General features: G+C 46.6%; 1 protein-coding gene across 4 annotated transcripts in view; it reads right to left on the bottom strand.

Annotated features, from left to right (window-relative positions):
* LOC138467757 (zinc finger protein 2-like) overlaps window positions 1-27,074 on the bottom strand; it is a 1,341,736-nt gene that overhangs the window by 1,102,756 nt on the left and 211,906 nt on the right. For all 4 annotated transcript variants that reach the window (XM_069607988.1, XM_069607987.1, XM_069607989.1 and 1 more), the window contains exon 2: window positions 16,041-16,167. In XM_069607988.1, the coding sequence (XP_069464089.1) occupies window positions 16,041-16,167 (127 nt within the window). The remainder of the gene's footprint in view (window positions 1-16,040; window positions 16,168-27,074) is intronic.

The following is a 27,074-nucleotide window of genomic DNA, read 5'->3' as shown; positions in this document are numbered from 1 at the left end:
TGCCAACAACGTCCTGCTGCATTTGGTGAACCCACAGAGTTCTACCCCAGCAGCCCTGGGAATAATTGAATACGGGACCTACTCAGGTTTCGAGATGGACAAGGGAAAGTCGGTCATATTCCCTTTCGTAGGGGATGGACAGAGGGATGTGGAGGCTCTCCGGCCCCTGGGGTTGGAAATCCAGTTAGAGAGCATACAGTACCTGGGAGTCACCATAGTTAGACCCGGGGGGGGAGAGGTGGACCTGAGTGGGGCTAACCATCCGCTCCCGTTTAACAAATTGTATAGTGATATGGCGTGCTGGGGTAAAGGGCACATCTCGTGGATGGGGAGACTGAATGGCCGGAAATTCAATTTCCTTCCGAGGGTGCTGTATACACATACAGCACCCTCGGAAGGAAATCGATTTTCCAGATGCTACCCATAAGGGCCATAGTGGACCTCCTGCAGGAGGGTAAGGCTTGGATGGTAAGGTTCCTATGGCAAAATCAGAAACAGAGGGTGGGATATGATACCCTGATACTCCCCAAAGAATGGGGTGGGGGGGGGGGGCTCCCGGACCTGATGTTATACTTCAAAGCCGCACAGGTGAGAGCAATGGTACATATGTGCGGGATGACCCTGATAAACAGTGTGTTTACCTGGAAAATGACCACATGCGCCCTGTTACGGTTGGCGAGTGGCTCTGGGTCCCAAGGGAGTGGCTTCCGAGGAGAATTAGAGAACACCCCCTCCGGGGGGGGGGGGTTTACTGGGAAATCTGGAAAAGGGGAGCTGGAATGCGGGTAGTCACCACATGGCTCTCGTGACAGTTGGGCCCACCCTGTGAGACACGAGATACCTGAGCCGGAGACATAATGAGAAATGGTTTGAGGCAGGGCTCTCCAGAATTGGCCAATTGTGGCTGCAAGGGCAATTTATAGTGATATAGGAGCTGGATTCAAAGGGACCTCACCCCCATAGAGAAGGTGCTGGACAGACCCACAGAAATGAAGGTTCTCATCTCGTTACTCTATCGGGCATTGCTAGAAGGCTCTGGATGCATGGTAGAGGGACTCAGGCAAAGATGGGCAAGGGACCTGGGTCTGGACTTGAACGAGCACCTCTGGCAACTAATGTGTAGGAGGGCCTTCAAAACATTGATAGCCTGCAAGTACAATCTCCATGGCCTGAAGTTGCTGCAGCGCTGGACATATGACCCGATGCAGCTCTTTAAGATGTTGACGTCAGTGAACCCCTGTGCTGGCATGGATGTGGTGACAGAGCAGACTATTGGCACAATTGGTGGGGATGCCCAAAGGTTCAAATGTATTGGGCTGAGGTTCTGGGATGGATCAAAGATCTGGAAGGGAGGGAACGGGTGTTGGAACCTATGTTGATATTTTTTGGCTTGGACAATCAAGAGGGACAATGGCACATCATGCATCATACGACTCACATTTTGTTGCTAGCCGCAAGGGCATGCCTAGCAAGGCAGTGGAAGAGAAGGTAACTCCCGAGCCTAAAGGAATGGTCTGATACGGCAAAGGACATTTACCTAATGAAATAATAGAAATCAAAGCAGCAATACATGGAGGGAGCGCAGAGATGGAGGGGGAAAGGCAGCAGTTTTGCTCTAGATTTGGTTAGGAGAGGGTCTGTTGCAACTACTCAGGATGGTCCTGGCCGAAGCATGTGTAGGATGTACATCATTTTATACCTATGTTTACTAGACCTCTCTATGTTGAAGTTGTTTATTGTGAGCAGGAAACCTAAAACTTAAGGGAACTGTTTGAAAGGGGAAGGGAGGATACGTGGGGGGGGGGAATAAGAACAGATTAATGATCTAGTGTTGCATGTGCCAGGGGGGCTATTAACCTCCAGTCGATCTGTGTTTTTCTTGGTTACCAAAAAATAGTAAAATTTAATTTACCAGAGATGTGGCCATGAAAGCGCACATTTCCGACACCATGACCCATTGTTTTATAGAAAACGACACAGAGGGAATGCATCTGAGATGCAGCAGAATATGTCCTTAGAGGCGCTAATATCAGCCACTTTGCTGCATACATGAGAGCCCGGAAGGCCACGGGGGCGGAACTAGATTGAGAGGTTAGTCGATTGGAAGCTGCCGACAAGAGAGCAAACACGCGCAGATCCCCGACAGAGGTTCAGGCGGCCCAGAAGGTATTAGAAGTCCATTTAACAGATATAGCGGCCCAGGCGTTGCTCTGAGCCCTCCAGTTCTAGTATGAAAAAGCCAATAAAGCTAATAGGCTTCTGGCCGCGAAACTCTGTAAGCTGACTCAGCGCAATTACAATCCAGTCTCGAGAGATAGAGAGGGGAGGAGGGTCACCCGAGTGGACACCAAATTAGTACTAATGGAGGACTATTTTAGGGAGATAAGAGCCGAATCCCGGTGGTGCAGAGTCAGAACGTGAGGTTTATAGAACAAGCAGGCCTCCCAAAGCTCTCTGCCGAAGACAGGGAGGAGCTGGAGAGGGGAATATCGGAGAAAGAGCTCCTGGAAGCTATCCATGACCTCCCAGCAGGGAAGACTCTGGGCCGGATGGCTTTACTTCACAGTTTTACGAGATCTTTGCGCCACCAGTCGCTCCTCAGCTCACCAAGTTATTCAAAAGCTTCTTGAAACAAACTCAGTCTGTGACACTATGTCCGAATCCATCACAACACTTATCTTGAAGCCTGGCAAAGATGGAGCAGACCGCTCGGCATGCAGGCCGATAACATTGCTAAGCACTCACGCAAAGACATACGGGAAGATCCTAGCCAACAGGCTGGAGGATCTACTCCCTAAATTGGTTGACCGAGATCAGATGGGGTTCATAGTGAAGCAGAGGGGGGGACGCACAACAACATCTGCAGGGTCCGCGACTTCATCATGGCCAAGAGGGAAAACCCGGACCGATTTGTGATACTGTTTCCCTGATGCCCGTAATGCGTTCAACAGTATGGACTGGAACTACATGGAGGGGGTACTGCATAGTTGTAATTTTGGGCTGAAATGTACCCAATTTATCATGGCCAACTACAGATCCCCCAAGCACCAGAATAAATGTCAATGTATATCTGACTCAGCCAATTCAGACAGCTACCCACTGGCACACCTTATCTTTGCCCTGGCGATGGAGCCCTTAGCACAGCACATCCGGAGTAACCCTCGGATCTTGGGGTGACCTGGAGGGGGAACTACCCACAAATTGGTGCTGTACGCCGATGATGTGCTGTGTTTTCTCTCAGATCCCTTGAGGTTGTTACCAGAACTGATTAGTACCCTTAATGAATTCGGGGCAGTGTGGGGGTTTTGAAATAATGCAGACAAACCACTAGGCCTGAATATCACCCAGACTCAGGCGGCTATACAGTCCCTCCAGGAACAGTCGGTATATCAGTGGTCAACTGAAAAGCTTCCATATTTAGGAGTCACAATCACAGCCTCATATGACTTATTGACAGGAGCTAATATGGCGGGTCTATTAAAAGCCTCAAAAGAGCACCTTCCGCGATGGGAACAACAAGAAATGTCCTGGTTGGGCAGTAACCGAGCAGTAGAAATGACCTTGCTACCACAGCTTCTATATCTTTTCCAGGCGCTACCCTTGTGCGTGGGCTAAGGACCAAGAGTAGCTCTCGATAGCCATCAGTAAAATTGTTTGGGCGGGGAGATGCCCTCGAATCCCTAGGAAGGTCCTGTTGAACCCCCCCCCCTACACCCACGGGTCTCTCGAGTTTGGGTGGACTAGGCGTTCCATCAGTGCGTAACCATTTCCTGGCAGTGCAAATCGCCCGATGTTAGACTGGCCACCAGGCATGAGGGACCCAAAATGGAAGGACATCGAGTGTAGGGGACTGACAACCTCATTACACAACCTCCCATTTCTCTCCACCAAAGCTAGAGGCTGGGTAAAGGGCGTCTTGCCCACGACGGCAACCACCCTAGGGCATATGGATATGGCGGACCGCCTAACGGGGATTTCTGGGGGGCCAGGCCCACTCACGCTGGTGCTAAACAATCCAGAGTTTTCTCCTGGTATGAGCAAAGGGGGGGGTTCACAGCATGGGGCAGGGACATGGTGCTTAGACTCAGGAACCCATTTAAAGAGGGAGAAGCCCTAACCTTTCGCGAATGCAAAGCAAAATTTGGTTTTGGCAAAGCAGAGCGCTTTCGATACACGCAAATTAGGCACTGGATCACAAACCCAACTATCAAATGGCGACTGTTCGACCCCAAATTAAGGCATAGGAGGGGAGAGGTCCGGACGGGCTTCCCCATTTATACAGACTCTTCGGAGGGGCTGGAGATGGGGGTGGGGGGAGGGACGCCCTTACATGATCAAATGGGAGCAGGACATTGGCCAGGGCATCTCTGAGGAATCCTGGGACAGGATCTGGTGCCGTACACACAAAAGCTCAAGAAGCACACAAATCAAGAGGGGGCCATCAAGCTTTTCTATAGATGGTACGTTACGCCAGCAAGAGTTCACAAGAAATAACCTGAAATCTCAAGTCGCTGTTGGCAGGGTTGTGGGGGAAGCGGTAAGTCTGATACATATGTGTGGCACCACACTGCCGGGAACTTCAGATAATATTGACGTTAGGAGCCCTTCAGTGCGTGAAGAGCTGGTTGAATTCTCTGCACCGCTTGGTTCTTTAGCAAGAAGTAATTGAATAATTGGATCTGCACTCCGTCCAGCCAGATGGGACCATGCTGCCGGTATGCCTCCGGGACAGCTAATTTATGCTGTAAATTAAAAAATCAAATGGTGATCACCAGGGGGCAGGCATCCGTAGGAGGTTTTGGGATCAGTGCTCTGTGGACTTTGTATCTCAATATCAACTGCCTAGGATTACCGAGACGGAGCGCCGTCTGCCATGAAGAGAATACAAAGCCATCTAGGTCATTCCCTTCTGCATCCACCGGAACTTCCACCAGGCATACAGGGATCGGAAATTAAGATTAGATAAACAGGAGCTAAATGCAGCTTCTAGGTATCTGGATTTAACCAGCGAGCGGGAGCTAACACTGGGGAACCAGGAGCTAGCACATAGTGTTCCGCATATCTAACTTCAAATTAAGATGAAAATATAACATTTTGCTTCTTTTTTTATAACCTTGTATATTTTAAATATTATATAGATGTGCCCTAATACTTATTTATAGATTCTACCAAGCGCACAGAGTGCAACACACATAGGTGTGTGTTTGGCATCCGTTGGCCTGGGGAGCCGAAAGGAGCTCCTGGTTTTAAACTAAACAGGCTTTTCTAGGCTTCAAGCAGGAGCTAAATAGGTCCCAGCTCCCCTCAATTTCGAACACTGGGCGTACATTGTTACAGCGGGACCGGTTTTCCTAATCGTCCATGTTAGGAAAGATTTCCATTTATGGGTAATTTTCCCTTAAATTGTGAACCCCCCAACTTTTTGCTTCTGTCTGACCATCCTAGCCCTTTTGCCAGTGGAGCCCAGTCTTCTGCTGTACTCCGCTGGGCTTTCTCATTTTGTTATGGGGAAACTGACATGCCCTTCAGACCGTCAGTACTGGGAGACTTTGTTTCCGTTAGTCTTTCACTTTGTTGCTATTTCTTAGCAACATTTTATCAGTTCACAATGTTCCTTGCAGTACAATGCGCTGGGGTCTCTTTCATTTTAAGGCCCTAGACACCCTCGAAGGATTTTTGGTGAATGCACAAGTGTGTCCAGGACAGAGCTGGTGGTAGTAGTCACTTTTAAAGCATTTCTGACTCTTTTCTATGGTCCAAACCGTGTTTACCGCGTTTGGCCCAGGACAGTGGTCAGTGCCTAAAATGGCCATGCCACGAGGTCCTTTGTTCTGCCCTTTGGCCATTTTGTCCCTTTTGTCCATTTGCCTTCACCAGGTCATGCAGTCCCCCGTGCAAAACAAAGCTTTCACAGGCTTCTTTATGCCTTGTGGGTGGGCACCCAGCATGTGGGCTGGAGCTCTCTAGTTCCAATACACATCCTGAATACCAGGATGTCTGGTGTGCTGGGATGACTGGGACCACCGTGGTCAGTAATTGGTCCACGTCTAGGATAGCTTGGGGCGAAGGGGATTTTGGATAAGAGAAGGCACCTTACACCCATTCCAGGTCGATCTTCTGAGTTCACACCGAACTTAGTAAAGGAGCCAAGTATCCTGAAACGAAGAAGCAGATCCGTGGAACCCCTGGTGACGCTCTGGAAGGTTTGGCCCCCTGACCCCGCTGTTGTCCCGTCAGAGTCCCTGTTTCTAATCGATCATAGAAGGCCTGGTAGGGTGCTTCGACCCGTTGCAGTAGTGGGACCAACTACTCTCGGCACCTCCTGCTTTACCTGCAAATGAGCCTTTTCGAAAGTGTTCCTGGACCGCGCAGTGAACTGACCAGCTTGTATCGGACCTTTGCCCTGGAACCGCCGCCGTCTCATGTTTCGACTTGAGCCCTTGGAGACTGTAAGCTGTGGGTATAAGGCACTCTCTCGCCGAGCTTCGTGCACCTTGCATTCCTAGGTCTGGAATTAGGAGAGTCTGCCTGAACCAGTGCATACATGGTCACCATGTCGCCCCGCTGTGGTGACGAAATTAGTGGGTGCCTTGCTGCTGTGTCCCCCTGTTCCCTAAGACGAGCTGCAGTTGAACTGGCCCGATCCCTTCACCAGAAGCGGAGAAATTGCCACTGTCCTGCCATGGACTGAGATCCTGGAACGCAGCCTGTGAAAGCCGCAGAGACGCGCCACTGCAGGATTCAAACCTGCAAACAAACTGGACTGGAGTGCGCAGAGGGTCGGTAAGTACTTGCATCCCTTACCGGTGGCCCCTGGTGCATCTATAGACTTTTACGCACAAGTGTCCTCTGAGGGTCACTCTCCTTTGTCAAGGTAGCCTGTGCTACCAAGCTATTCCCGATTCTTGGAATTCAGTCTGCCCTCTTGTGGAGACCCTCCTTGAATAGTGGGACCTTATTCTTCATCACCTCACCCACCTTCCTGAGCAAGTACAGCCCCCTGAAGAAGACCAGTTTTGAACTTAACCACATGATTGAGTGCTCCAGCACTGAATGTACTTATGAGCTCAAGGCTCCACACTGCCCATTAGTTAGGGTTGAAGGACTGCCTAAAGTATACTTGCACTGTGTGACCCCTTTCTTTGCAGGTTGTAGATCTCTACTTGTGCAATATTCCTTTAGGCCAATAGTTACTGTATATATGTTTCCTAGTTAGTGTTAGTTTTGTTAATATTGCTGAGATTTACTTTGTGTTTGAGTTAAAAGGCCTTTAATAAATGTATATGTATTTTTGTTATATACACCTGACAGAGTAATTTGTGGTGTCGTTTAATGTGTGTGCTCATTGGGGACTTTTGATCACCCTCACACCTCCTGAGACCTAGTCTTGACCGCCGCCAATGCTACCTTTATTGGTCTGGCTTGTCCAGAAGGTTACCCTGTTCCAAGAAACTAGGCTGACCTTCTGATCCTCTCCCCACCAGGTTAGAGTTCAGAAATCCACCTTAACAGTCCAGCTTTGCCCCTAGTTGTTGTATCTCCTTGATAGCTGCATCTAGCTCCAGGGCCATATCCCGCTGGTCATCCTCTACCGCACTAATCCGCTGTTCAATATGCGTGGTCCTCTCTGCCTGGGCATTGAGGCAGCTATTAATGTCTTTAAGTTCTTTTGCCACATCCTGAACAGCTAAGGTAGTCTCCTGCGAGTGCTGGTTCAGCGTCTTCATTTCGCCCAAAATTGCTTGGAATTGAGCAGCCGTATCCGCCGAGTCTTGCGTTGTAGTGGAAGATCATGTTCCACCCTGTGGCCCTTTGGGACTAGTGGCACAGCGTTGTGGTTGCGGCGTGGACATGTCCCACTCCCGGTTGAGGGATACAGGAGGTAAGCCTCCACTATAGGAGCGCCACCCAAGCAAGCTTCTCCACCCGGCGTGAAATTTGTGCTGGTAGAGCTCTCTAGATGCACAGCGCGCAGTGGGCACAGATTGTGCCCCCACACTCCTCGCCAAATGACTGGGCTCCCCTAGAATGCGACCTAGGTGACCTGCATCACCTTCAGCTGTCTAGAAGAGACTAGAAGAGCTTGACAGGCATAGAGCTGTTTCGGGCAGGCAAAGCCACATCCAGGGATCTTGGGGCTACAGCTGCTGTCATGCGCTCACAGGCAGAGTCCCCCAGAGGCAGTCCAGTGATCCTCAATGGCGACCACCTTCCCCCAGAAGGGAGTCCTGCCTTTAACTCGGGCAATGGCACACTTTCTCCCCATCAAGCTGAAGTCGCGCCTCAGCACCGGTGGCTGTCCCGCTACCCCTCAAACTCTGGTGTGGTATTACGATCTTCTAGTGGTGCTGCAGCACACTACCCCAGCTTAGCCGCACTGGAACCACCATCCCTCGTGGGCGTCACTCCATGTGAAGGCTTCCAAGACTGCAGGAGCAGTCAGGGCCACACAATATTGCCAGTCACAGTGTAGGGCCTCAGGCGGGGGTCATCATCAGCTCAAGCAATCCCAAGGGAGCCACTTAGTGTCCATAGGGGCGGGCCGTCTCGTACATTAGTCCATGACACAAGTGAGCTGGAAGGGCCTGCCTCCACTCCTGCGCCCAGTGATGTCTGCTTGGGTGACAGTTAAATCCCTGCTGCAAAGTCGCGGTCTGCCAACAGCAGTTACATCCATGGAGCCGATATATCCTTGCAGGCACTACCCCGGGTGCGGCATGCGATCCGCAGCAGGGTCCTCTCTGCGGCCCACCCGGGGCCCAGGCTATTTGCGCTCTCCGCCAGCGCTAAACGCTTGTCAGCTCTACGCCAGGTCCCGGTGCTCACAGTGTGCCGCTGGGCCTTCGGCGAAGCTCTGGGTCCGCGACATTAGCAGGCAATACCAGGGTCAAGGGATAAACGTTTACAAAGGCAGCCAGCAAGCCCTTCGCGAGCCGGGCATAGCAGATTGTACGGCTACGTCGTCTCAGAACTTCACAGGGAGCCTGCCATCTAATTCTAATTAATTAATTTTTTTTTTTTTATTTTTTTTTATTGAATATAGTTGAAATTACATCAACTTTTTCAATTTATACAGATTAGAGAAATTCATAAGCATAAAATCTAGTTAAGAAAACCATATAAATTCATAACATACTGTACAATCATCATCATTCTAGGTTCAAGGCCTGTAAAAAATTAATCGTTGCAATTCTTATACTCATACATTCAGTGGCAGCCAAGGCGACCCATCTATTTTTTAGATCAAGTTGTGCAAAGTATGCAAAATGGTTAACAAAGTGCAATTTTCTTAAGGTACTAAGTGCTGGACATTCCAATATTAAGTGTTGAAGAGATTCTACAATCATAACATTTTTACAGAACCGACACCAGTTAAGGTCAGAGGAGATTTGTTTCCTTCTTGTTTTGATGTCGCGGGTGGGCCAGATGTTAAACCTCAACCGAAGAATGGCAGTTCTTAAAGCAGCAGATGGTGCTAAGCATAAATAGGACGCAATGTTTTTAAAACGTTTTGGACCAAAGATTGTAGGATCAAAGTCTTTATAGGTTAGACACTGAGTTCTGGTGTCAATCCAGTCCATCATATACACCTTCTTCGCAAGCTCTGGATGAGCAATAAGAAGTTTAAGTGAAATGTCGGCATGTACCATGATTGTTAATATTTTCGTAGACCAGTATTTCGGAAACATTTCTGTACAATTGAGCAGGTAACTTGAAATGATGGATAATGTAGAGTTACCATATGTAGATAATAAACATTTGCGAAATAAGGCACATAAGCGCCAGTTATATAATGCACTTAGAGAAATTAATCCCAATACATATCTTATTAACACACCTGGAATACATTGAGGTAGATTTAAAATTGCATGCCAAAACTTGGCTTCTAATAGATTCAGAAACCCTAAGGGGACAATTAGTGTTTCCAGACCATAAAGGATGGTTGCTACAACATTCTGGTCCCAATAAGTAATGGCCGCTTTGATGGAAAATTTACCATATTTAGAAGTGATTACTCGTGTCTGACAAATTGCTGTGGTTAACTTCTGCTTAATTTTATTTAGATGCGAGTCTAACGTTGGGCTGCCCTCAAAGATAAGGCCCAAATAAACATAATTTGGTACCGTCTTTAAGGGGATCCCCTCTATCTGCCAGTTCAATAAATGTTTGCGTGAGCCTTTAGGAACATATGCAACAATTTGTGTTTTACTCGTGTTTACTACTAATTCATTTTCTTTGAAATAAGAGCATAGAGCTGACAGGAGATTGTGTAAACCACTTGAGGTTTTTGATACCAACACAAGATCGTCCGCATACCATAATGCACAGATTTTTTACATTGTTCAATTTAGGAGCATCAGCAATTACTTTGTAAAAAATGTCACGTACATCATTAATGAAAAAATTGAATAAGGCAGCCGCTAAAATGCACCCCTGTTTCAGCCCTCTATACGTTGGAATTGGGGTTGATAGAAGCCCCCCAGAGTTTAGCCTTACATAAACCTTGGTTTGTGAGTGGAGGGCAAAAATAATGTCAATAAGAGTAGATGGGCAGTCCGCTTTGACTAACTTATCTATAAGTTTTGGTCTTGAGACCGAATCAAATGCGGAATGAAGATCTACGAACGCAAAATATCTGGCTTGCTTCTTATGAATTGCTTGTTGTTTTATAGCATTTAAAGTAATTAAATTAACGCCCGTGCCCAGCCCTGCCACGAATCCAGTCTGTGCTGGGTCACGTTGATTTACTTTATTTGACCAAGCATTAAAATCTCTTAGCACCAGTTTACAAAAGATTTTTCCCGGCACGTCTAGTAACGTTATTGGACGATAATTTTTCGGGTTCGTTCGATCACCTTTTTTATAGACTGGAATGATTACAGAAGAACGCCATGATTGCGGAATATTTTTAGTTTGTAATATATGATGAAAAGTATTATTCAAGATTAGTGCCCACTCTGTTATGTTTTGTTTGAGCATTACATTGGTCAGCACATCCAGGCCTGCCGCTCTAGATGATGAAGAGGCTTTGATGAAGGCTTGAATAGTACATTTTGTACAATGTAAAGACCAACTGTTTACAACGTTACTATTGTGGGTATAGTGGTTCATCATAGGATCATCGTATAAGGATGAAAAATGTGTAACCCACATCGATTCAGATACGCCGTTAAGCTGCACATGGGCTTGGGATGAGATGTTACATTTATTCAGCAGCTCCCAGATTAAGGCTGAATTTTTACCACGGCAAGCTGATAGAAAGCATTCACTATCTATTTGATACAAAGTAGCTCTCCTTGCTCGAACCCAGTTTCGATATCTCGAAGAAGCAATTTTAACTGCCTTAATTCGATCAATTAATGGTAATTTCTGATAAATTCTGATCTCTCTTCTGTAGGCTTTCTTTCATTCACAGAGAGCTAGATCAAAGCCATGAGCATGTCTTTTAACTGGTTTACTACGAGCAGGAAAAAGATTCGCGAAGGTGCTTAAGATATCTATATAAGAACCAGGCTTGGGTGAGCTTTGATTTTTTAAAATAGCATCATTCAAGGCTAGTAGTTTTTTGGCAGACCATTTGAATCGATTTCTGCCATTGTTAACAGATAGAGTATGTTTATAGTACACTGCAGTTTTCGTGTGATCACCACTTTCCACCGCCCAGTATAAGGATAAGAGGTGGTGATCACTGGATATCTGTTTGATTATAACAAATTTGCTAGTGTTCGTAAATATGGAATTCGATACAAAGATTACAAAGATATAGTCGATGGTAGATTTGGAGGAGCCTCTTTCCCAAGTATTCATAGGTGGGATATCACCTGTGATTGCACCATTTACCAACTTTAAACCATGATCTTCCATAAAGGAATTCCATCTTGCACCTTCTCGAATCCAATTCCTCTTATTCGAATAAAAACAGGAAAAATTCAAATCATCCATTAACAATATTCCAGAGATATTAATTTGATTTGAGATAAGTTCGAAAATACAGGAAAGGGCATCATAAAAGCTATCATCAGTGATGCCTACCGGGTTTCTATAAAGATTAATAAGTGCATATGTCTGTGAGTTGAAAAGGATCTTAACCAATTGGATGAATTTATTTGGTGTTTGCCAGGGGAAGATTTTCAATCCCCTGCTCACTTTCACTGCTACTAACAACCCGGCTGTGGGTCTACCTTTACCACCATGCGCTGCTGGCAGTAAACTAATCTCATGATCGTCCCATATGGGAAGATTTAATAACCATGTTTCTTGTAGGGCCACAATATCATAACTATTCAAACCATTATCTAGATTCCACTGCAAATGAGAGTAACCTCTGGTATTCCAACTAGCAAGTGAAAGAGTATTGGTGGAGATGGTTGCTCGTGGTTACGAACAGATATTGGGTCCCACATTGGGATCTGATGACGAGTGATTGATGCAATAATTGCAGGCACATGAGGGTTCGAAATTTGTGCCACCAATAGACTTATTACCATCGGTCTCCTCAGATTGCTGGCGTGCTGGGTCTTGAGCTAACAAGAAACCCAGATTAAACAATTCCATTCTGGCATGCCATAGTGTATTACGAACAATACCAGACTTTATCCAAAGCCTAACGATGGAAAGGTTCTTGTCACAAAGAAACTCAACTTGATCCACATCTGATGAGGAAATGGCTTCCAGTCCCTCTATATCTCCAAATATGTTGAAGACACTGGCACGACATAAATCATACTTTGGGAAGGACCCATCACGACATTTCAGGATCAGAGTATGATACTGGTTAAGTTTCTTTCAAAATGCAGCACTGTCGTCATTTATGTAACGTTTATTACTGCCATTGCGTATATTCATGTTACTCCTGTTTCTATCTTTAGGTTGATCTTGAAGGTGCTGCCTATTAGAAGAAAGAGGCATGATTTTCGTGCAATTATCTGATCTGTTTTTGAAAACTCGGGTCTCATTTTGCGAGTTTTTATTAACATTATGTATATGAGGGGGATGTTCAAAGACATGTGGAGCTTCAGGTAGCACTTCTGATATTCTATTAAGTAAATAGGAATCCACTGCAGTTCTTAAAGCAGTTAAACGGTCTTCCACTTTCGCTATCGGAGCGAGAGGGAGAGATACCTTGGCCGCACCTGTCGAAACGACATCATTTTGGACAGCTAGTGTCGTTTGTACAATCGGGCAAGATTGTTTTGTCTGTAGGTTATCAGGTTTGGATGTTAAAAGAAGGACCAGCTCATTCAAAGGATCATAATTGGGTGATGGCTTGAGAACTTCTGTTGGGATACTGTGAGGGGGAACACCCTGAGAGGAAGGAGGGATGTCTTGCAACGCTTCATCTACACGCGTATTGCTGGTTATATCGACAGAGTCGGTATTAGTTATCTCATTGCCTATAACTGGCGAACCAACAGCACTGTAAGAGATTTCGTGACATCTGACGAAAGAAGTATCTGAGGTATTTTTTTTTAACTCTGATAAAGCTTTTTTATTTCTTTGTATCACTTTGGATGACAACAGTTTTATTTTTCTATTATTTAACAAAGATCCTCCTACCTTTTGTGCATTTTGGGTGGTGTCTCCACGTGATTGACATGGTATAGATTGACCCACAGTTCTCACAGGAGAATCAATACTAATCCAAGATTCGTTAGGTTTTGCTGTGTCTTCTTCGTCAACACATTCAATAGGACGAATAATTTTAGCAAACATTGGTAAGGCAGGCGTAATTGTTAGAGGATCTTGGACCATACTCTCTAAGTGTGATATGCGCTGAAAAATAGATGGTCCTGAGTGTACATTACAACCTTGATAAGCTGACCAGTTGGATTCAAGCTGTACAATTCTTTGCTCCAGATTTAATAAAGAAAGCTCTTTAGAACATTTAAGTGAGGTGTCTCTCATCCAGTCACTTATATGATTTATCTTGTCGGTTTGGACAGCTAGCTTCTGATCTAAGGAATTAAAAAGCTTGAATAGAGCAGCCATAGTAGTATTAATAGCCCCCAAGGTAACTTCTAATAAGACAGGATTCGGTAGAGATACAATTGGTTGTCGTTTCTTATTAGAAGTTTGACAGCAACGAGGGGTAGGTTGCAGAAAAGAGATCTCCTCATCTTGTCTTGTTGAATCCATGGAACAAGCCTGTGCATAATCAGTCATGATTGAAACTCTTGAGCTTTCAAGGTCTCTACATTCAGGAGGACTTTGTGAGGGGGCTGAAAGAGACTTGTTATTAGAGGCATGTCCCACGTCTTCAATAATTACTGAAGCCAATGTAACATTCTCCAATAGTGAATTTTGTGATGTTTTTTGGCATTCATTTGTCATCACATCAGAGTCTAGAGATGACTCTTCTAAAACAGTGGTGAAAATTTGCATAGGTTTAATAATTTTAATCGGCGAATGGGGTACAGTTAGTAGAGTTTGATCTGATACGGAAGAGCTCAAAAGAGGAGCAGGTGCCTCATTATTTGGATTGGGAGTTTGTATAGGGATCAAATCATTTACATCACCATTAGGTAGTAAAGGATCTACACTGATCGGTACAGAAGAAGCAGAATCAGTCAAATTAGAGATTATTAAAACCTGTGATTTTTTTACATAAAAATTGCGAATGTCATTTGAATTTTTATTGATTGGGGTTAAAGTGATGTTTTTTTTTTAATGTGCAAATTCGACTTTTGGTCTTTTCCTGTGATGTAGGAAGGTTTTGGCTATTGGGGGTTTGAGGGAGCAGCGCTGAGTCCAGTATATTAGGCATGATAGATGATGGAGTAATCATTGAGTCTCTAGTAATCTCTGATAGCATGCCTGTTCTTAGGGTGAACATAGAATAATATATAAAAAACACTTTCTTTCTTGAGTAAAAACACTATGTAGTCTTAAAAATATGAAATGACAACCTAATATGTTAATAGCTTTGATATCTAGAAGATTCCTGAGCTCCCCACAGAGCTTGGTTCGGAAACCTGGAATGATTGATAACGTTGGTTTTGAACAGTACCTTAGGTGGGGGATTCTCTCTTATAACCATCCGCCAAACAGCCGCACAACAGCCAAAGGGTTTGTCCCCACCGGGCTTAACGCCGCAAGGGTGGTTAGTCCGTGAATAAGAGGACCTTCAAAGTCACGTGATCCGTCACGTGACCGCAGTCAGGTCCGCCTCCTCCAGGAAGCAGTAGAGCCCTCGGCAAGAGCCTCGCTCGCAGTGCCGAGGGGGCAAGGTATGCTGGAGTAGCAGCCGTTGGAACGCGGAGCGTTTAAACAGTGAGACGCTCCTTCAAACAGTATGAAACACTGTTTCTCCGGCTCTCCAGCGCCCTCTCCTCAGTCCCTTTTTAAACTTTATTTTGAGAACAACAGACATCACATACTCGACATATGCAACAGATGCGAACTCAGTACTTTTTTTCTTCTAATATGTTGTAAGTGGATACAGCATATTTTAAAAACTCTCCTAAAGAAACATAATACAAATATGATTTAATATGCATCATCAATTTTTTTCACCAAGAGTTTTACCAATTTTGACACCATATTGCATATGCAACAGCTCCAGGCCAAAGGCTGCCTGTGAGAATTATTTTTTAACAAAGCTATTGGCAACTCAGAGGGTAAATTGACATGCAACAAATGTATGTTCTAACAAACACCTAGAGACCGCCCATTAGTGTTTGGTAGTTTCCTTGGACTCATATTGCATCTGATACTCTAATGATAAAAGCACGATTAGTCTAGCTTAGTCAACACAGTTTTAAAACACGACTTATTCACTGATGTGAAAAGCCATCCTACCCATTAGTACTATCCAAACTTACTTATGTTCATAGATCAGGGTGGGTTATAACAGTTCACGTTACAATTGCAGGTTCCCACACGTACAATTTAAACAGATTTTGTCACATCTGATGGAAGTCTATGGAAATTGAATTGTGCGATCTTTCAGGTCTTAAAAGATTAAATAATGACAACTATTAGGAGAGTACCTTAGAAGAATAAAACCTTTGATAAATAAGATACAAGTAGTAGGAATTTACCCAGAGAGAGCAAGGCTTGTTGAATTCCTTTCATCACTTTATGATAAAGTTCCTTTTGCCATTCGTGTAAAAGCTTCCACTCCTCATCAGAGAAACCGGCAGCAACATCACAGAACGTGACCTGTGCCTGAAAGAGAACCGTTTTAGAAAAGAAACTCAGCAACATCATTTCTATCAAATAAATATGTTTAATATATTAATTTAAAACATACGTTTGCACCGTTCACAGAAAGGCAACAAAGTCGAATTAAATAGAGCCATGCAAAATAATCCTTTGACAGCCCATTGCCTGATAAGGAATCATCATGAAAGGTTTCATTTAGACAAGAAGCAGGACGCTGCACATCAATTTATGTCATGAGCAATCCATCCATGTTCCCATGAAAAGATAGGTGTGTTGGGGTTAGGAATGTATCATTGTTAAAGAAAACCAGACTTCAAATATCTGCACAATGAATTACAAGGACACAATGATGTAATTCGGGTACCAGGAACCGTGCTTCAATAGTAGTGGAAGTGTAACACATTTTTTAGTGGAATTCTGACCCTGGCTGAGGTTAGTGGTATGGCATGGTTAGCACGGAGCAACAGGTCAAGGGGACGTGGCAGGGGCAAGTCAACAGCCACATTAGTAGGAAGGGCAAAAGTAGGGTGTCCTCCTTCACTCCTGCATTTATGCACTGTCAAAAGAGATTTCAGTTTAGATGTAAAGTCTATGAGGATTTGGGGCGGGTTTACCTCCTGCAAATTCTAAGAATTCTTCAAAAGGCCTGGTGAAAGGGTCTTTTTCGGTTTTTTTCACTTTCAATGTGTAATAGTGTCAAGAAATAAACTGGTAGAATAAGATCTATATTTTTTTAAAAATCGAAATTCAAAGGAAGAAGGGAAAAGTTCTGATTTTTTAAATGTAGCATAATAGGGGGGCGTGGCCAGGCGGCACACCATGCGGACGTGTCTCCTCTGAGCTCCGGTCTGAGGTGCCCAAGTCAGCTGATTGAAGCCGCTCAGATGAATAATTTCGGTCCCATACTAACACCGAACTGAAACGACATGTCGAGGAGTCTGCTGCCGAGTTTTTGAGAGGGAAGACTCGTAACTAATACACTTTTGGAGCTGCGGATCCTGGCACCGGGAAACCCAAAATGGCGGCGCGCGCCTTTTTCGGCAATCCTAATAGGGAGTCTCTCGCACCCAACCCACGTCGGAGTCGCGGTCCTGAGGGAGGGCTCCCACTGCAGCAATAAACCCAAGGCAGCGAGGGTGGACTGGAGGCACGGGCGACGCTGAGCCCAGCGGAGGGGCCCTGCAGGGGAGCGAGGTCCGAGGCGCGCGGACCCTGAAGGCACCGGAGGTGGTGGAGCTCCGGCGGGGGGAATCCGTTCGGAGGGCTCAAGGCCTCCTTGACACTGCGGCAGCGATCCTGAGCCCCCGTGCGAGCCCCGCTCGAGACTGCTCACCTCGGCTAGAAGACGGCGGCGCCTGAGGGAGGTCCCATCCAAGAAGCTGCATCGCAGCTGGCGCTCTGGATGCCCTCAATCGAGTGTTGGAGCGGACGGGCTCCTTTTGCCGGGTTTCCGGCCCTCTGCAGCACCGCAGCGTAGGCTTGGTCGGCCCCCTGTGAGCTGCGCTCGGGGTCCCCGGCAAGAAAGCTTGACCAGGCTCTCACGGATCCTCTCTGCAGGTGAATCCCCCCGGCCCCTAGCCCCATCAAGAACGCGGCATTGCCCGCCCTGCCCCCCCCCCTGGGAGCGTGGCTCGGGGCGGTGCGGCACAGAGCAGACAGATCATCAGGGGGCCCCGCCTGTGCAGGTCGCGCGGGCCACTGCGAGCCACCGTTTGCCTCACCCCATCCCGGCGCTAGCCCCTCGGCTCTGAAACCAGGGCTACGGTCGAGGTGCCGGGGTTACTAAGACTGACCCTGTAGGCTCTGGAGAGAGGGATTCTCTTTGGCCCACCGGCCCGACGGATTCGCAGCGGTCCCCCCCCCCCACCCAGGGATCAGGACAACATAATACTGTGAGGAGCCCAATCAGGTCCCTGACGCCAAGACAACGGGCACGGACACCAACTTACACAGGTATGAAAGTAGAGGGACTATGAATAATTACACCAGGGGGCCCAGAGCTGTCCTAAGAGAAACCGAGGAGCCGGGGGGAAAGTGCCATTATTAAGAGTGAACCCTCGGGAGGGGCCAAGTGGCCTGGTGCAGTCCGCTGGAAATATATCTGCGTTAGCACACGACGAGTGAAAAGCTCATACTATTAACAAAGTACGGGCTGAGTGCGCTTACATACCTCTTTCCTCAGGGGCCTGGGATTTCCACACGAACCCAAGCAAGTGATTTTTATACCACCTCTGGGGATGCCCAAACCTGGGCCTAAGAAGAAAACACGTAGTATCCAAGCCTACTTGACGCTCCAACCAAGAGCCCAACCCACCATCCCTGCTCTAACCCAGGAGCCGAATACCAATATGGCTGTGTCCAGGGAGGATCTGGAGAATACGCTTAAGTCCTTTAAGCAGGATATTACCCAGGAAATCAAGAAGGAGATCAAAACCTCCAAAGACTCCTTGGCCCAGTCGCTGGCAGATCTCACCTCTCATCTTGGAGGACTGGAGGCCAGGGTCAATGACCTAGAGAATGTCACCTGTGTACAATCCCATGACAACGAGGCCCTGGCAGGAAGAGTAAAGGCCATCGAGGAACATCTGGAGGACATCTGGGCAAAGCAAGCTGACCTGGAAAACAGGTTGAGACGAAACAACATACGCCTGCGTGGAGTCCCCCGGAAAATCCCCGACCGGGACCTAGCAGAATATGTCGAGACATTCTTCAGATCCCTCTTAGAGCTGCCACCAAACGAGGAGCTAAAATTGGACCGAACGCACCGTGTGTATTCCTCGGCCCAGTTGAAGAAGAACTTGCCTCCAGATGTACTTACCCGAGTGCACTTCTACCGCCAGAAAGAAGATATCATGGCGGCAGCTAGGAACGCAGACTCAATCCGATTTCAGAGCACCAAGATACACTTATTCGAGGACCTGGCCCCATACACCTTAGCTCGCAGACGGCGCCTGCACAGAGTGACGGCCTGGTTGAGAGATCAGAGGATCCGGTATCATTGGGGGTTTCCTTGCAAACTTATATTCAAACTCAACAACCAACACCACTTAATATCCTCTGAGGAAGAAGCGAAAAGCTTGATGGAAGAGTCTTCTGACGGGGCGGACCACAACCCACGGCCCCCGGAGGGCGATGAGTCCACCTCTCGCCCTGCACCTAAGCCTAGGAGGGGGAGATCCCGCCGTAGACCGGGAAATGCGACAGCCCCTAATGATGACCCAGAATCGAGGAAGACATCGAAAACCCCTGGTGGGGCTCCTTCACCGGCGTCCTCGGAGGGGAAGAGTTGGGCAGAGATCTGTACAGACTGAAGGTGGGAGAGCAACTTTATACCCTCATCTGATGAAGGTCCCCAACGAGGACACCACCGATCTCCCACCGGGACTTGATGCGGAAGCCCTGCTGTGAGAGTGTGGAGCATTACTCCCAACAAAGTTCTCCCCCACGCACTGGTATGTTACTCTCCCCTTGTTTCACCCCTCCCTACCGGGCCTCATTGAAGGCCCTCAAGCAGTTTGTTACCTGCAAATAACGATCAACTCTCCCATGTTAAACCCCAGTTTAACCACGGTAGTTACCTGCTACCCCTGAGCCTTAAGTTTAAACGTAGTTTGGGTTCTGAAATTCCCTATTTGCAACTGACTTGGGCGCCAGACTGGATGGCGCTCGACAAAGATATTACTCAGGTCAACGTACCTTGGGGACTCCGATCATCGCAGTTCTTGATGGAAATGACTAACGTATTTGCTGCCATAGACCCTTTTTATAAGTTTGTTATTGAGTTTCTTATGTTTTGTTCCCACCTGCTGCTACCAGAGAAGGTTTATGTTCTGACCCACCACGGCCCTCACCCCGGTTGGTCCTCTGTGCCCCACTCAAGGAAATGCATTCGTCCGGTGATGGCCGGAAGTTTCATATTACCCACGGAACCTGAGCGACTGAGTCATGGCAACCCCTAGCTATAAATTTATCTCACTTAATGTGCAGGGTCTGAATTCCCCCCTGAAGCGAAAAGCACTTCTCCATAGATTGAAGTCTTTAGACGCCTCCTTCCTGTTTCTTCAAGAGACACACCTGTGCCCAGCGGACGAATTCCGCCTGAATGACAGAAATTATCCCATCAGATTTTTTGCATCGAGCGGCCTGAAAAAGCGTGGGGTTGCCATCTTGGTGCGCAAAGGGATCTCTTTCAAAACTAACGGACAGTTTCGGGATGAAGAGGGGAGGTTCCTACTGGTTAACGCTGCACTAGATGGCCGCAAGGTCACTCTAGTCTCCATCTATGGCCCGAACTCTAATCAAAGTCAGTTCTTCACAAAGTTGTCCAAAGCCCTATTCGACCACGCTGAGGGGGAGGTAATCATAGGAGGGGATTTTAATGCAGTAATCAACCCCATGGCTGACAAAACACTACCCCCCACAGTAAACGATGGTAACAACTTCAAGGCCCTCACCTCTATACTGAGAGAACATTCCCTGATCGAGGTATGGAGATATCTTCACCAAGATGAAAGAAATTACACGTACTTCTCACCAGTACATGGCGGGTTCTCAAGACACGACATGTTCATGATAGCCGACTCATTGATCCCAAATGTGTTAGAAGCAGAGATCCTCCCAGAGGCACTAGCGGATCACTCCTCGGTCCTATTATCTATCTCACCCCCTCGGGTCACCCCTCCCATGAAACCTCCCTGGAGGCTAAATTACTTCCTACTAGATGACCCAATAATTCGGGCCCACATCAAGGAAACTATAGAGCTATACTATAGCGAGAATAGCACGGGAGACGTGAGTTTGGGGACTGTCTGGGATGCAGGGAAGGCGGTATTCAGGGCCACCTAATAGATCAGGCTGCGCAACGGGGGAGATCCAGGAAATTGTTGCGAGGAAGTCCTCAGACTGGAAGGGCTGCATAGGAGGAAACCCACTCGGCGCACATTAAGGGACTTGAGGGTGGCCAAGAAAGCGCTGGAGGCACACCACGTGGGGAGGGCGGCCTATGGCATGATGCGCACTAAACAATTTTTTTACACAAAAGGGAACAAAGCAAACAGGCTATTAGCAGCCAAAATAGGGAAGCAGACTAAACAAAATAGAATAGACTTCTTAAGAGAAGACAGGTAGAGGCACATTTTTAGAGGAGGGTAAATGTCACATCATAAAAGACTATTTCACGGAACTCGCTACCCCGCACATAGGGAACCCGGTCCTCATTAAGGAGTTCATAGACAAAGCGGAGCTCCCACAAATACCCCGATCTCTGAAGGATACCCTAGAAGCTCCAATAACGGGGGAAGAAATAGAAGCAGTCATCAAATCCCTCCCCAATGGGAAGGCCCCGGGCCCAGATGGGTTCACAAACAAATTCTATAAAACCTTCGTGAAGGAACTCCCACCGCATTTAACCACTTTACTTAATACCCTGTGGGAATTGGGATCAGTCACCACATCCATGGCTGAATCATTTACCACCCTAATACTAAAACCTGGAAAAGACCCAGCTGATTGCACCTCCTATCGGCCCATAGCTTTGCTTAATACCGACGGTAAAATCTTCAGCAAAATCATAGCGCGTCGTCTGGGGGGAAGTATTACCTAAGTTAATAGATCGAGACCAGACGGGTTTCATCCAGGGTAGATCGGCCCATGACAATATCAGAAGAGAAATTGATCTGATAGCCCTTGCCCCCTCTATTCCAGCTCCTCTCTCCCTACTGTCATTAGATGCCCATCGCGCCTTTGACAGCATGTCATGGAATTACCTACACTCGGTCCTGAAGGGGTTTGGGTTTAGCCCGCATTTCTCCAAGCTGATACTAGCCAACTTCCAGATCCCCACCACCCAGGTTCGAGTCAACGCCCATTGGACGCTGCGGATACCTCTTGGCAGAGGGACCAGGCAGGGCTGTCCCCTATCGCCGTTGGTGTTTGCGCTTGCAATGGAACCACTAGCCCAACATATCCGCCTACACTCCGAAATCCAAGGGTTCAAACTAAAAGATCAGACTCACAAAGTGGCCTTATACGCAGACGATGTGCTCTGCTTTCTGCGAGAGGCCCAGACCTCAGTTCCTCTGCTCATGGCTCTGCTGGATAAATTTGAGCAGACCTCGGGCTTCTCAATAAACGCGGCCAAATCAAAGGGGCTGAACCTGTCCGAAACCCCCGAGGTGTTAAACGCCTTACAGAACAAATTCTCCCTCAGCTGGGAGACCGCCAAAATAACATACTTGGGAGTGTACTTGACTGCAAGTTACTCTGGACTGGTGAAGGCCAATATTCCCCCACTATTTAAAGAAGCTAAGGAATCACTACTAAAATGGGGCCCCCAGGAAATGTCCTGGCTGGGGCGAATGTCAGCTGTTAAAATGACCCTATTACCCCGCCTTCTCTATGTATTTCAGGCGCTTCCAGTCTATATCCCAGAGCGAGACCTACAAGACCTTCAGAAAGCCATATGCCAATTTATCTGGCAGGGTAAAACACCTAGAATCCAGCGCAAGATCCTCATCAGAAGTAGACAGCTTGGCGGACTAGGGCTCCCGTCTATGGTAAGATACTATCGTGCATCTCAGATAGCCCCTATCCTGATATGGGCGCTCCAAGAGGACCCCCCTAAATGGCGAGATATAGAACAGACACTCACTGCGACCCCCCTATCTCATCTCCCTTTCCTGCCACGGGAAGCGCGAGCTTCCCAATTTCCACTCCTCCCAACCACGTGCGCCTCACTCAGATGCTGGGACAGACAGCTCACCCTAAGAGGACTGACCCCGGGTCTGGGCCCTATAACTCCGATCACACAGAACCCTATCTTTACCCCGGGGCTTCAACCTAGATCCTATCATGAATGGTCGGGAAATAAAATCTTGAGGCTGCAGGAGACATACGCGGACGGTGTCCCCTTAACATTTATTCAGTGCAAGGAGAAATTCAACCTCCCAGAATCTGAAAGGTTTAAATACATTCAACTCAGGCACTGGATCACCAACCCACTAGTTAGGAAAGCCGCCAGCAGACCCCCCATAGGCCTTGAACTAACTGCGATCGAAGGTCAACGTGCCCATAATGTAGCTACATGTTATCGTCTTACAGAAATAGCCCCAGAGGAGGAGGAACTACTGTACATGGTATCATGGGGGAAAGCTGGGGAAAGAGATTTCTCCTGAGTCGTGGCAGAGAATCTGGGCCAGAGCACACAAGTCCTGCAGATGCACGACAGTGAGGGAATGCGCACTCAAAATATGCTACAGATGGTATTTCACTCCGCAGAGACTGCATGCTATGAATGTTGAATACCCTGAGACTTGTTGGCACGGGTGCGGGGCAAAAGGGGACCTGGGTCACATGTGGTGGCACTGTCCGACCATTCAATCTCTCTGGCTGGAGATTCGCTCCAAAATTAAAGACATCTGCGGATCCCTCCTCCCTTTGGACCCAATGGTGATGGTCTTGGGAGATTCCCCTGAGGATGGGTCATACCCGCAGTCCGGCCCTAGAGCGCAGCTCATTACCCAACTACTGATGGCAGCCCGCCTTACGCGCGCGCGCTTTTGGAAAGAGCCGGAGGGCCCCTGTATTGCACAATGGTGGGTCAAGATATGGGAAATCTTGGGAATGGAGAAACTAACAGCCACATTACTGAATCGAACTGACAAATTTTGACAAATCTGGGGCCCATTTCTAGATCATGTGGAAGATAAGGAACATATGTTCTTCCAACCAAGACTGATCAAAGGCCTCCTCCAGCCCTGAGAATCTCACTAAAAACAAGGCACATGGCTGATCTAGCACCAGAACATGAGAATATCGTGTACTAAGAACAACACCCGGACCACGGGGAGGAGCAGGTGGAAAAGGTTTTTTTTTTTTTTTTTTTTTTTTATTTAAATTATTCTCTCTCTCCCCTTCCCTTCTTTTCTTTTATTATATACAATTGCAGCAATACATCCCCGAGAGTAACAATGATGTCACAAATGAATAATAATGATCAAAATGAAATGTCAACCCACTGTTAAATTAATTGGTCTCAGCGCTATTCGTTGAGTTCTAGGCAGGAGAATAATGATGTAATGTTGAACTGCATTTGAATATCCTTGCCATTGTTTATACTGTTAAAGATTACAATGTGAACCGATATTTCAATAAAAAAGATTTTGACAAAAAAAAAAAATGTAGCATAATAGACGTGTCAAATATTGCTCATCACTCCGAACACAGTCTGGGGTATCCTGCTAGAGATGCTGATAATGACACCAAAAAGGTCTAGGCATAGTTGTTTTTATGCGAACAACAAATGTACACATTTTTGAGTCAGCAAAAAAATGAAAGGGAATTTATCAGTAATTCTTTCATCAAGGTTTTACCAGAGCTTTTAAGCGGATCAAAACAAATGCATAATGTGTGTACATGTGCTTCTCAACCTGTACACGAAACTTCCCAAATTGTGCCTCTTTAAGCAGACCAAACACTCTCTGCAGTCGCCGGGACACCCACACAGAGGCTCAACAAGGTCTTACACATTGTTTTTTCCCAAATGTATTTGTATTAATATTTTCAAAAAAGCAAAAACAAGATTGCAAAATGGTATAACATATAATTAATAAAATATCAAGAATACAAGAACTCTGTTCAATGTTCCCTCTGGAGGCATCTAAATGTGCAATCGCCACTAGCAATTGGATACTGATAATTGACTCTTTGCAAATGAGAAATGATGTGCCATATGTGTATGGGTAGAATTGAGGGGGAAAGTAAAATTGTATGCCTGGTTAGTAGCCAGCAACTTGAAACATTTACCCCTGCCTTCTATATGCAAACGAAAGCACATACATTTCACGCTGCTTGTTACACATTTTAAGCATAACAAACATTAACTTTAATAATCATAAACCAAATGCCTTCGTTCCTGCCCTAAACCCAGATCCGAGGTATGAAAATATAGAGATTTCTTCAAGATTGGAATCAACTAGCACTCACATGCAACGTCTCCTTATTGGCAAGCTAGGTACCGTCAAAGAAAGCAAAATAACCTACGCTGTCATATTTATAAGTCTTATTTTACTTTTTGATATTTCTTTAAAAGGGAAGCCATGCCATCTCTATATTCCCAGAAGATTCATGTGTTAAATCTGCCAGGTTCTCTATGCATAAATGTCCTATGCCTTCAATAATACTGAACCTGGAATCTGATGACCACAAGCAGCATATTACTGAACTTCACCAGAGAATGCAGGATTGGCTACCTTTTTTTGATTCCCAACCTCGACAACACTACCTTTCAAACAGCCACTGTGTCCTGGGTACAGCACCCACCCCGTTGGACAAAGCAAAGTATCTAGACGTAATTTCCAACACCAAACTCATAGACTGGCTATCCAAAACATAGCGCTTCCAGCTCCACATCCTTAGAAGAATTGTCCCCTACTTGTAAATGACACAGACTGTTGATCAGCCTGTGCTCTCTGTGACGAACCGGAAGAAGGACTTAGATTACTTTGTGCCATGTTGACTGGATGCTTTATTCAAGTAAAAAGAAAACGTTTATCTAGCCCTGCTGCTATGAGGGAAGGTCCCTGCCTAACCAAATCAAAAAAGGGGGCTAGTCAAGAAATAGTCCTGAGCCAACTGGGTCAGCAGTGAAAGTGGCAAGAGAAAGGCATTAGAAGGGTAGGCAACATTGTGGCACAGAACTAACTCACACCTTTCCAGCTATTACAAGAGCGATATGGATTGGGGGAAGGAGATCATTATACATACATTCGATTGTCGCATGCAATGTCCCGGGAAGGGCAGGACACATAGGATGTGCCAGATAGGTCACCTATAGAAGCCAACCTCATGGAAGGGGAGAGTCGGGAGAAGTGGATCACGTGGCTATACCAGATGCTAAACCGCTTCACATCTAAACCCTTGACAAAGTTAAGGGATGCATGGGAAAAGGACCTGGGCACACTAGAGGAAGATTGGGTGGAGACCATGGGGTCACCAAAGGAGGCGAGCATCACAATGCGACTATGCTTGATACAGTATAAGGTGTTACACAGAGTATACAATAGTACAGATCGCCTGCATCGGATGGGCCGGGCAGCTGACTATATGTCTGAGGTGTAGAACTGGAATGGGTTCCTTTTTCCATCTAGTTTGGAACTGCCCTGTGGTGAAATCCTTCTGGGATAAGATAAGGGGTAAAATGTCAGAGATGGTGGGAGAAACTGTACCAGACTGCCTAAGGTGATCCTGTTAAACATATGGGGAGATTCCGGCTTTAGCAGCAAGGAGAAAACGCTGCTTCGGACGGCCTGGACACTGGGCAAAAAGATGTTGTTGAAAGAGTGGGGTACTTTATCACCTCTGAGATTCCAGCAATGGCTCGAGGGAATGGATTACTGCGCTGAACTGGAGAAGAGGGTATACAAGGGCAGAGGGGTGCCCACAAAAGCATCAACAAATCTGGGCTAAATGGTTGGAGACGGGATGACCCGTTTTAAGTGCTGGACTGGTCTGCAGGGCATATGGGAGGGGAAGGGCAAGAGGATGGGTAGTACAATCTTGGGGAGGTACAAGGCCGTAGGGGAGGGGATGAGAGGAGGCGTGGGGGAGCAGTGGGTCGGGGGAAGGAGTGGGATACATTCCGATTTTGAATATGGCATGATTGACCTGTGGTTTCAATGGTTTGAGTTAATTCATATGTGCTTTATGATGAAAAATCAATAAAAAGAAAATGTATATATATATTTAAAAAAAAAATAAAAAAAATAGTCATTAGCCAAATCCTATTCAGCTAACTGGCCCTACCACTTAGGAAAACTGAACAAAAAGAAGGAGGCTGGAACAACAGCCTCTGTCCTTGGCTTCTGCCTGGCCAAATCACTTGAACCGCTTCTCCAAGAAGAGTTTAAAACGTG

The sequence above is a fragment of the Ambystoma mexicanum genome, chromosome 4q, assembly GCF_040938575.1.
Source record: "Ambystoma mexicanum isolate Mex_15411 chromosome 4q, UKY_AmexF1_1, whole genome shotgun sequence".
Lineage (NCBI taxonomy): Eukaryota > Metazoa > Chordata > Amphibia > Caudata > Ambystomatidae > Ambystoma > Ambystoma mexicanum.
This window is presented reverse-complemented; position numbering and strand designations above follow the sequence as displayed.